Source organism: Crocuta crocuta, unplaced genomic scaffold (genome assembly GCF_008692635.1).
Source record: "Crocuta crocuta isolate KB4526 unplaced genomic scaffold, BGI_CrCroc_1.0 scaffold110, whole genome shotgun sequence".
NCBI lineage: Eukaryota > Metazoa > Chordata > Mammalia > Carnivora > Hyaenidae > Crocuta > Crocuta crocuta.
The window spans coordinates 2,447,092-2,456,978 of record NW_027527386.1 but is presented as its reverse complement, the minus strand read 5'-3'; the positions used below and the strand labels follow the sequence as shown (position 1 = coordinate 2,456,978).

The 9,887-nt window shown below is 60.8% G+C and overlaps 2 protein-coding genes across 2 annotated transcripts in view; one reads left to right on the top strand and one right to left on the bottom strand.

Annotated features, from left to right (window-relative positions):
- The window catches only part of TJP3 (tight junction protein 3), a 17,862-nt gene extending 10,862 nt beyond the window's left edge, over positions 1 to 7,000 (top strand). Inside the window, 8 exon segments of the mRNA XM_077751789.1 lie at positions 6 to 196; positions 199 to 348; positions 2,389 to 2,484; positions 4,689 to 4,759; positions 5,004 to 5,157; positions 5,160 to 5,557; positions 6,320 to 6,366; positions 6,774 to 7,000. Of these exon segments, the coding sequence (XP_077607915.1) occupies positions 6 to 196; positions 199 to 348; positions 2,389 to 2,484; positions 4,689 to 4,759; positions 5,004 to 5,157; positions 5,160 to 5,557; positions 6,320 to 6,366; positions 6,774 to 6,876 (1,210 nt within the window). The 3' untranslated portion in view covers positions 6,877 to 7,000.
- A 97-nt stretch (positions 7,001 to 7,097) lies between these two features.
- Positions 7,098 to 9,887, bottom strand: part of APBA3 (amyloid beta precursor protein binding family A member 3) — a 6,922-nt gene continuing 4,132 nt past the window's right edge. The window contains exons 4-10 of the mRNA XM_077747516.1: positions 9,159 to 9,304; positions 8,990 to 9,079; positions 8,610 to 8,897; positions 8,311 to 8,523; positions 7,631 to 7,750; positions 7,398 to 7,538; positions 7,098 to 7,293 (exon numbers count right to left, since the gene is read on the bottom strand). Coding sequence (XP_077603642.1) covers positions 7,222 to 7,293; positions 7,398 to 7,538; positions 7,631 to 7,750; positions 8,311 to 8,523; positions 8,610 to 8,897; positions 8,990 to 9,079; positions 9,159 to 9,304 — 1,070 coding nt within the window. The 3' untranslated portion in view covers positions 7,098 to 7,221. The remainder of the gene's footprint in view (positions 7,294 to 7,397; positions 7,539 to 7,630; positions 7,751 to 8,310; positions 8,524 to 8,609; positions 8,898 to 8,989; positions 9,080 to 9,158; positions 9,305 to 9,887) is intronic.

Sequence of the window (9,887 nt, the reverse complement as noted above, 5' to 3'; positions counted from 1 at the left end):
TGCCCACGGGGCCCCCGCCCGCCGTCCACAGTCTTCCGGAAGATGGTGCAGTCCCGCGTGGGCGACTCCTTCTACATCCGCACGCACTTCGAGCTGGAGGCCAGCCCGCCGTCGGGCCTGGGCTTCACCCGCGGGGACGTCTTCCACGTGCTGGACACGCTGCACCCCGGGCCCGGGCACGGCCACGCCCGCGGGGGCTANCGGCCTCCAGCGCGCGGGCCGAGTTCTGGCGGCTGCGGGGTCTCCGTCGAGGGGCCAAGAAGTCCGGCCACCGGAGCCGCGAGGACCTGTCGGCGCTGACCAGGCAGGGGCACTACCCGCCCTACGAACGCGTGGTGCTTCGGGAAGGTGCGTCCGGGGAGGGGGGCCTCCCAAGGCTCAGAGGTTCTGGACCAAGTGCTCGNAGTGCTCGTCCACGTCCAGCCTTCGGAGGCCCCCATCCTTACCTCTCCCCCCACCCAGAACCCCTTTTGGGCTATTTTAGCGTGCCTATTTTGGGGTGCCGAAGGGACGGGACAGGCTCCTTCCCTTTTCCAGCAGATACGCAAGCCACATACACCGTCTCGGAAAAGAAGGGGTTACACATCATTTAAATAATTTACCTTGTTAACGAACCCCAAGTATTACTTGAATAGATATTAAGTTATTAGTGAGACATTTCACACCCTCTTGTGCGTTAAGCCTTCGAAGTCTGGTGTGTCTTCTGCACTTGGCCCGTCTGGGTTCAGGGGTTCAGACCAGCCACGTGTTAGGGGCTCCGCAGCGACATGGGGCCTGCGGTTGCCACGCCGGGCAGCGCCGCCAGGGGGCGCTGTACATTCAGTGGGGGCTGCCGTTTCTAGGTCGTCCGCGGGCGCTGAACAGGCGCCCTTTAAATACACGCTTCCTGGGAACAGGTGTTAGACCCAAGCCTGAACGTGCATGTTCTCAGCAGCACGGCTCTCAACAGCCAAAACGTGGGAGCAGCCCCCATGCTCATCAACAGATGAAGGGGTACACAGTGTGTCCGTCACACACAGGAATGTCATTCAGCCACAGACAGGAGCGCGGCGCCCACCTCCCCGCCCCGCAGATGGGCCCTGAACACACGACGCTCAGGGAGGGAACCAGACACGGGAGGCCACACAGGGTGTGAGTCCACGTGTGTGACACGTCCAGGACAGGCTCATGGATGGACAGGAAGGGGCTCATAGGGGCGGGGGGCTGGGAGGTGAATTTGAAAAAAAAATTTTTAATGTTTATTTTTGAGAGAGAGAGACAGGGTGCAGGTGGGGGAGGGGCAGAAAGAGAGGGAGACACAGAACCCCAAGCAGGCCCAAGGCTCTGAGTTGTCAGTATAGAGCCCAACGCAGGGCTCGAATTTATGAACCCTGAGATCCTAACCTGAGCTGAAGTTGGACACTTAACCGACTGAGCCCCCCAGAAATCCCTCAAAAATAAACTTAAAAATTTCTCAAAAAAACTTGCCCAAGGGAGGGGAGTAGTAGCAAGTCCCCCAGGACGGGAATGGGCTTGAGCTTGTTTTCAATTGCTGCTGAACCATCCAGAAGAGAAGAAAGACTTAAAAATAAAAGGCCACACACCTAATTTTGACCCCCAGCCACAGAACGTTTAGAAATCTGAATGTACTGAGCTTTTGAGAGAAAGAGACAGAGGCCTGGAGTCCAGGAGAGAACAGGAACAGAGTCAGGGTGGTCAGAGGGCCTGACTACTCCCCCTCCTCCTGCCACGGTGCGTTCTGTGCCCGTTCCGTTGTGGCCGAAATGGTATATCTGTTAGTCAAGTGTTTGGCAAACTCTTCCTGCAAAAGGTCAGAGACAGTGACTATTTTAGTCTTTCTGAGGCCAGGTAGTTTCTTTCAAAACGACCTCACTCTGCAGGAAGGCAGCCAGAGGCAGTACGCGAGTGAGTGGGTGGGACTGTGTTCCAATAAAACTTTATTTATAAAACAGGCAGTGGGCCAGATGTGGCCTGCTGGTTGTAGTTTGCTGTCCACTGAGTTAGACGGGTTCAATGCTATAACCCACCCCACGTGACAGCTGTAGAAGCAGAAAAGGAGCTTCTTTCTAAGTAACAGCCCCAGGGGCAGGGGGCGAGGAACTGAGGGTGGTCTCCTCACATCTTGTTTTTCTGCCTTATGGTGGTCCAAGACCATTCCAGCCGGGGAAAGGGGCAAGAAGCTGAACAAGGCTCCTACCTTTCCCAGAAGGCTACAACTCCCACAATTCTGTTTGCACCCCATTGGCCAGGAGGTAGTCACATGGCCACCCTGCCTGCAGGGGACGCTGGGAGATGTAGTCTCTAGCTGGGCAGCCATTGGGCCTGGTCAGGTCTAGCTGTCTTTGCTGCAAATGGGATCGTGATTCTCACCGTTTCTCTGCTCCTCAGCCAGCTTCAAGCGCCCAGTGGTGATCCTGGGGCCCGTGGCAGACATCGCCATGCAGAAGTTGACCGCAGAGATGCCTGACCAGTTCGAAATCGCAGGTAAGGAAGTGGCCTTGTTGGGAAAGATTTCACAACCACTTCCCCAGCGTGGGGGCCGAAGGAGGCAGCTTGATGAGGGGGCTGCCGCTGCCGTTTCGGGAAAGAGTTAAAACAGCCATGGCGAGCACGAGGCAGATGAGTCACCAGCACCCCCACCTAACACAGTTCCCCAGGCCGCCATTGCCAACTGACCCAATGTACCACCTGCCCCTCCATTTACTGAGCTACAGAGACAGCAGTGAGCAAGATAGCTTCCCCTCCGAGGACACCAAAAACTAATAACACCTGTCAAAACAAGCTAGAGTAGGGGGATCAGCAAATTAAAGGTCCGAGTCCAAATGTGGCCCATCAGCTAAGCATCTGCCGACTGAGAATAGTATCTACACACTTCAAACGGCTGAAGAGAAGGTAAAAGAAAAATGATGTTACATGTGAAAATGATATGAAATTCACATTTCAGCATCTGTCGTCTATAAAGAAAGTTTTATTGGGATGCAGCCACACCCCTTGGTTGACACGCTGTCTGTGGCCTGTTTCCGGCAGAGAGGACTGTTTGCAGAGTGGATGCCCTTGAATACAGTGTCGGGTCAAAGCTGTGGGCTGAGAGCTTGCAGGAACCCCAGAAAGGAGGGCGGAGGGCCTTGTCCCCCCCTTGACCGGGGCTTCCGAGCCAGGCCGTTCTCTGGGCCACTGTCAGCCCAGCCAATGCCCACTCCTCCCGGCTGGGTGACCCTGAGCTGGTGGCCTGCCCTCTCTGAGACTTCACTTCCTCGTCTCTCAAATGGCGTTGTGCTCGGTGAGAGGAATGAGTGTGGGGATGTGAGAGACGTGTCTGGGGCAACAGCTGGTGCCTGAGGTTCCGGGCAGGGTCTTCATGCCCGTGTGGGGGAGAGCATTTCAGGAGCTGAGGCCCTTTATCCGTTTTGCCTTCAGGGACTTTTCCAACAGCAAACTGGCAGGCAGGGTCTGTGGGAAGGGAACTTGGTGGGAGGGCAAGGTCATCACGAGTCACCAGGAAAGTGCCCATCAGAACCAGAGCGAGGCCGAGTGAGGCCCGGGAGGGGCCAGAGGGGAAAGCAGCAAAAGCAGAACAGAGCAAGTGTCCGTGTGGGAAGTGGGAGCCCTCGTGCTCGGCTGGGGGAGCGGAGACCCGGCGGCTGCTGTGCAAAACCATGGGCAGCTCCTTGGCTAAAGAGTCGCTGTCTGACCTGGCGAGTGAGTCCCCGTCGGGTCTACACCCAAGAGAAGTGGGGCCGGGTCTCATACGGGTACTTGCACCCCCACATCCCCCCACTGCCATCCACAGCGGCCCAGCAGTGGACACGCCCCGTGTCCGTGTGTCCGTCCACACCATAGAATGTGATCCGGCCTCGGGAAGGAGGGACGTCCCGCCACCTCTGGTGGACGGACCCGGAGGACACTGTGCGCAGTGACAAAGGCCCGACACAGAAGGACACATCCTGCATGACCCCACTCACAGGGGGTCCCTAGAAGGGTCCCGTCCACAGAGACATGGAGTAGATGGCGGGAGCAGGGGGTGGGGTGGGGGGCGGGGAGTTAGTGCTTCATGGAGACAGGGTCTCAGTCTGGGGAGATGGAAGGTTCTGGAGACGGTGATGCAGGCGGTTACACAACAGTGCGTGTGCTTGACGCCACTGAGCTGAGCTCTTGGAAGTGGTTAAAGATGGTGAATTTTTATGTTCTGCACGTTTTATAACAAAATAAGGTAGGGTTCCCCCCTTTCCTTTTAAGCCCCCCAGGGCAAGGTGAGTCGCCTCCATCAGCCTCATGGCTGTCCTAGAGGGCTTCCTGGAAGAGGAGGCAGTGCTCCATCTCAGGTCCTCCAGAACAGATTGGGGAGGGGAGAGCAGCTTCCTCAGACACAGCCAGAGCCAAGTTGGGGTCACGCTGGGCACAGCTAGTGTCTACACTGCATCGGGCTCCTTGCCCTGCCCCTTGTCAGCTCCGTGACCCCGAGCCAGTGACCAATGTTCAGTCTGCCAGATGGTCCATAGCAGTAGGCCATGGTCTGGATGGGAGACTTAGTCAGGCAAGTGGGTAGGGGAGTTGCCGCCGTGAGGCTTGGCGTCAGGGTGATGGGGAGCCATGGCGGGTTCTTGAGCAGGGGAGGGGCAGGTAGGCCTGAATCTGAGCAGCCAGGGGAACGCCCTTCTGAAGCTGCCGGCCATGTCTCCCCTCCCCAGGCAGTGTGTCGAGGACCGACAGCCCCACCAAGATCATCAAGCTGGACACCGTGCGCGTGATCGCGGAGAAGGTAAGCAGGGCCCTGCTCTGCGTCCCATTTCAAGGGTCGGGAAGCCAAGGCCCAGGCCTCCAACTTGTTCTCGCCCCACCCAGGCTGCCCCTCCTGGAGGCGCTGTGATGTGGCGGCTTGAGNACCCTATGTCTCCATCTCTGATCTTCTGACCTTTCACCTGCCTTCTGGCTTGTCTGCTGCTGTCTCTGGGTGTTTCTCTCTCTGCCGCCCCCCCCCGCCCCCCCCGCGGGCTGGGCCCCAGAACAAGCACGCGCTCCTGGACGTGACGCCCTCGGCAGTGGACCGCCTCAACTACGTGCAGTATTACCCCATCGTGGTCTTCTGCGCCCCAGAGAGCCGCACGGCGCTCAAGGCCCTGCACAGGTGNAGGGCGCGGGTGTGCGGCCGCGCTGACGCCCCCTCCCCACAGCCACCATCCCCCTGCATGGCACGAGCGATTCCTGGTACCAGGAGCTCAAGGCCATCATCCGCGAGCAGCAGACCCGGCCCGTCTGGACGGCCGAGGACCAGGTACCTGGGGCAGGGCTTGGGGCNCAGGCCAACCTGGAGCTCCCCCACCGTGGCCTGGCGGACAGCTCTGCGGACCTGAGCTGTGACAGCCGGGTCAACAGTGACTACGAGACAGACGGGGAGGGCTACACCGACGGCTACACGGACGGCGAGGGCGGGCCCCACACGGACGTGGACGAGGGTCCCGCGGCGCCAGCTCTGGCCCGGTCCTCGGAGCCCGTGCTGGCGGATGAGCCCCAGAGCCCGGGGGAACATGGGAGAGCCTCGGGTCCCCAAGGAGCCCAGGCAAGCAGGACTCGGGCCGGGGTGGNGGGGGGGGGGGGGGGGGGGGGGGGGCACAGGGGAGCCCATCTCCCACCAGGATGCCAATGAACAGAAGCTTCTCTGACTAGAACAGTATCTAAGACCCGGACCTAGGGTATTTGAGCCACTAAACAGCTTGAAACAAACGTTATCACCTCTGTATTTCCTTATCTGGGACATGATGAAATCGATCCCATCTTGACCTCACAAGGTGGTTGTTTAAACTCAATGCACTTAGTCCACGGCCCAGCCCATACTAGGTGGGTGTTTAACAACAAACATTACATAGCATTTGTTCTTAATCAAACTGCTCTTTACGAATTCGGCAAAGGCAATCTTCCTCCAGACTCCCTCTAGTTAAATATAAAAACGTACAAATCTATGAGGTCTCTAGTTGGAATTGTGCAGTACCCTGCCTGCTCAACTGTCCGTGGCAGCGTGCTTATGGGGCAGGCACGATCCTGAGCACTTTCCATACACAAGCCTGTTCATGAACTAACCACAGCCCTCTGAGGAATTCTGCAGCTGGGACACCCCATTCCCCCTTTGCTGACAGGGTAGGGGATCTCAGCCAAGGCCTTTCTCTGTCCCACCCCATTTCTCACTAAAAACTAGAGAGGAGTTGCAGACCTTTGGGGGGCAAGGAGGAAGTGGGGGCCAATGTGGGAGGCCGGGATGGGGGTCCCCTTCATCCCACTTTGTCTTACTTTGGGGAAGTGCTGACCTCCTTTGTCCCCCTCCAAGGTGGATAGCCATCCCCGCCACGGTCAATGGCGACAGGACAGCATGCGGTAAGAGCCCCCTGTCCTCCAGACGGGGCCCCTCAGCCCTTCTCCTGGGACTCAGGCTCGGGGGGTAAAGAGACCAAGAACCAAGCTATGCCTTCATGGTGCCCCCAGCCCAGCAGGCGAAATGAAGGCAGATAGGGCCACTCCAACCCCATGTCGTCAGGGCCAAAGAAATAGATGCCATCTTCCTACGGGTACCGACTGGGAAAGTCTCCTCCTGAAGGACGGGACACGGGCTGGGGCTTTGAAGGATGTGTAGGAGTTTGTTAATGAGGCTCAGACCCCTAAACGCGCAGTCTCGCTCATCTCAGTCCACACCCACCATGCCCTGCAGAGAGTCAGCCTCAGGTAAGGGTGGTTTGTGCCTCCCCCAACCCCCCACAGCCTCTATTCTATTTCCTGGTCCCCAGGACATATGGGCAAGAAGCTTTGAAGAAAAAGTTTACACGAGCTCGAGATGTGGAGTCCTCTGACGAAGACGGCTACGACTGGGGCCCGGCCACCGACCTGTGACCCCTCCCAGGTGGCCAGTGGCTCATATACCCTTTTCCTCCCTGGCGCTGGGACTTGGTTTCCCGTACAGAACCTGGAACCCCATGCCCTTCTGCCAGTCTTTAATAAATGGAGTATTTTCTCAGCACCAGCTTCCAGAGATTTCCAGGAAGGACACCGAGTTGAGAGTCGGTCGTTATCTGTCCTTTCTTGACCCCACAGACCTCCACCCGAGATTCTGCCCATTTGTTAAGCATTTAATCTTTTACATCAGAGAATAACACGGAGCCAAGAAGCCTCCGGAAGCCCCGCAGGCGGAGTTCGAGGGCTGCTGGCGCCAAGGCACAGTGGCAGGCCGGTGGCCGGTCACAGGTACACCGGCTGCTCCTGACCCGTGAGCAGGCGGTAGGTGGCAGCTGGCATCGTTTTGATGTGGACCTGGGGGGAGGGGGGCGGAGAGGAGGTGGGCGGCTGGGGCAGCCCTGAGCCAGCAGGAGGGCCCCCCCCCCCCCCGGCCCCNGACCCGTCCACTGCCTGCACACCTCAACGTGGGCCTCGGTGAGCAGCTCGATGATGCGGGCGTGTGGTGTGGCCACCACACTGTGCCCGTTGATCTCGATGATGCGGTGCCCCACGCGCACACCCCCACGCTCGGCGATGCCACCCCGGAGGAGGCTGCAGATCTGGAGTGGGGGGACGTGCTGCTCAGGGGGCGGCACCGGGGGCTGCCGGTCCCCTCCCCGCTCCCCCACCAACCCTGGTCCCCGGGCCTCACAATGCCGTCCTCCACACAGAAGCCCAGCTGCTCGCGGGCATGGGGCCGGCGGATGATGGCTGTGGTGACCGGCGGGCAGTGGATGATGCTCAGGGTCACGAGTGTCTGCGACTTCACCTCCTATGTAGGGATTGGGGGGGCGGAGGGGGCCTGAGCCAGGTCTCCAGGGCGAAGCTGGACCTTGCGGCGCACCACGGCCCCCTCTGGGCCTCAGTCGACCCACTCATCAAATGGGGCTTTGGAGTCAGGGCTCTGGATTCTAGAAGGCTCTTCGAGAAGCAGTTAGGAACACAGGCTTCAGCCAGGCGGCCCCAGGCCTGAGCTGTGCAACCTCTCACCCCCCTTCTCGAGGCCTGTTTCCTCATCAAGAGCAAGCTTCTAGCAGCGTCGGCCCTGCCCTCCCGACCTGGCCAAGTCCCTCCCCGTGTCTGGGCCTCAGTTTCCCCATCTGGCAACATGGGTTCAGATTCAAGAAACACACTGCCGCCCCCTGGTGGAGGGGGAGGCCCCGGCCCTGAGGCTAGTGGGCGGTGCTCCACTCCTGCCTTCGCACCATCGAGGTGGCCCAGACAAGGACGTCCCCTCCTGAGACCCGGTTCCCCAGGAGCAGGGAGGACTTCCTGCTCCAGCCCCCACTGCACTGGCCCCGGGAAGGCGCCTGCCGCCCTGGGAGGACTCACGCGGACGGCGGCCTGGCAGGCGGCCAGGGGCAGCCCCACCAGGCTGGTCCCGTTGATGGCGGTGAGGCGGTCCCCGATGCTGAGGGCCCCCGAGCGCTCGGCGGGGCCCCCGTGCAGCAGGTTGGCGATGACGGCCGTGGGCAGCAGGGAGCCCCAGCCCGACTCCACCAGGGCCACGCCCAGGCCCTCGCCCCGACGCTTCTCGATGCACACCTGGGGGGGAGACACACGGGGCAGGGCTGGGGGCGTGAGGGCGGCTCCGAGGGGGGCTGGCGGGGCCCCCGGGCCTGCACGCTCACCTCCCTGCAGTTCTCGCTGTTGGAGAAGTGGTCGAGGTCGCCGTTGTGGAGGTGGCCGGGGCCCACGGCCCCCGGGCTCTGCTGGGCGCCCAGCTGGTTGGGGTCGAGGCCGCTTTCTTCCAGGAACTGCCTGTGGGCCACGCCGAAGGCCTGGCCGATGGCCTGCGCGATGAGCTGGGCCTGGGTAGCGACGGGCAGCGTCTCCGGGGGGTGTCCCCCCCCCTTCAGGTCCCCAACCCCCCGGACATCCTCAGGGCTGAGCCCTCCCGACCCCNGCATCATGGCCTCCTGGGGGGGGGGCGGGGGTGAGAGCAGGCCTGGGCGGGCTGTGCAGACCCTCAGGGGGCCCCACACCCCGGAGGCCAGCCCCGGCCCTGTACCTGGGAGTCAGCCGTCAGAACCTTGACCCTCTTGGTAGAGACAAAGAGGTCCACTTCCGTCATGGGCTGGGTCTCNGGGCCTCGGAGGCCCTGGCCTGCAGCCCCCCCTGCCCCCACCCTGCCCCCCAGCTGGCCCTGGGGAACCCCGCCTGCCCAGCCCTGCTTTCACCTTGACACGGTCCATCGCCTCCCGGGCCTGGGCCATGCGTGTGCTGGGGGGCGGGTTCCGCTCGGACACCAGCTGGGTGGAGCCCAAGTATTTGGCCCCAAATATGACACCGTCTAGGAGGTCTTCATGGTCACAGGGACCAGGTACTAAAGGCGACAGTGGAGGAGGGTCAGCCCCTGAGAGCGCCCGGCCCGGCCCGGCAGGCTGCATCCGCCCGGGTCCCGGCGCCCTCAGGGGTCTGGAAGCACAGACTTCTACCCCACAGCCTAGCACTCTGGCCACGAGGGTCCGCCCACTGTTCCAGAACCATCCATCAGCAGGAGCCACGGACAAGCAGCTTGGCCCTCACGGGTCTAGAGCCCTCTTGTCAGTCTAGAGCCAGCCGACTCTGTCCACGGCCAAGGGCTCCGGCCCTCTGAGGTCTAGAACCACGGCCGATCCAAATGAACTGCTCACGGACGCCTCTGCCCTGTTTCTAGAAGTCTGTCATCAGACTAGAACCAGCCAGTCCTGTCTGTAAAACCAGCGACCTTAAAGGGCCAGTCAGCGCCGCTCAGTGGTCCTGGGACCCCCCTCACCCGTCTAGAGCTCCGCCCACTGTTCCAGATGCCTCCCTCACCAGCCCAAGGCGACAGACGACGCTATTCCTCACAAGAACTGCTTAGTCGGAGTTGAAAAAGACCGCTTCTCACATTCCTAAGACTCACGCCATCCAGAACCGCAGCTGCA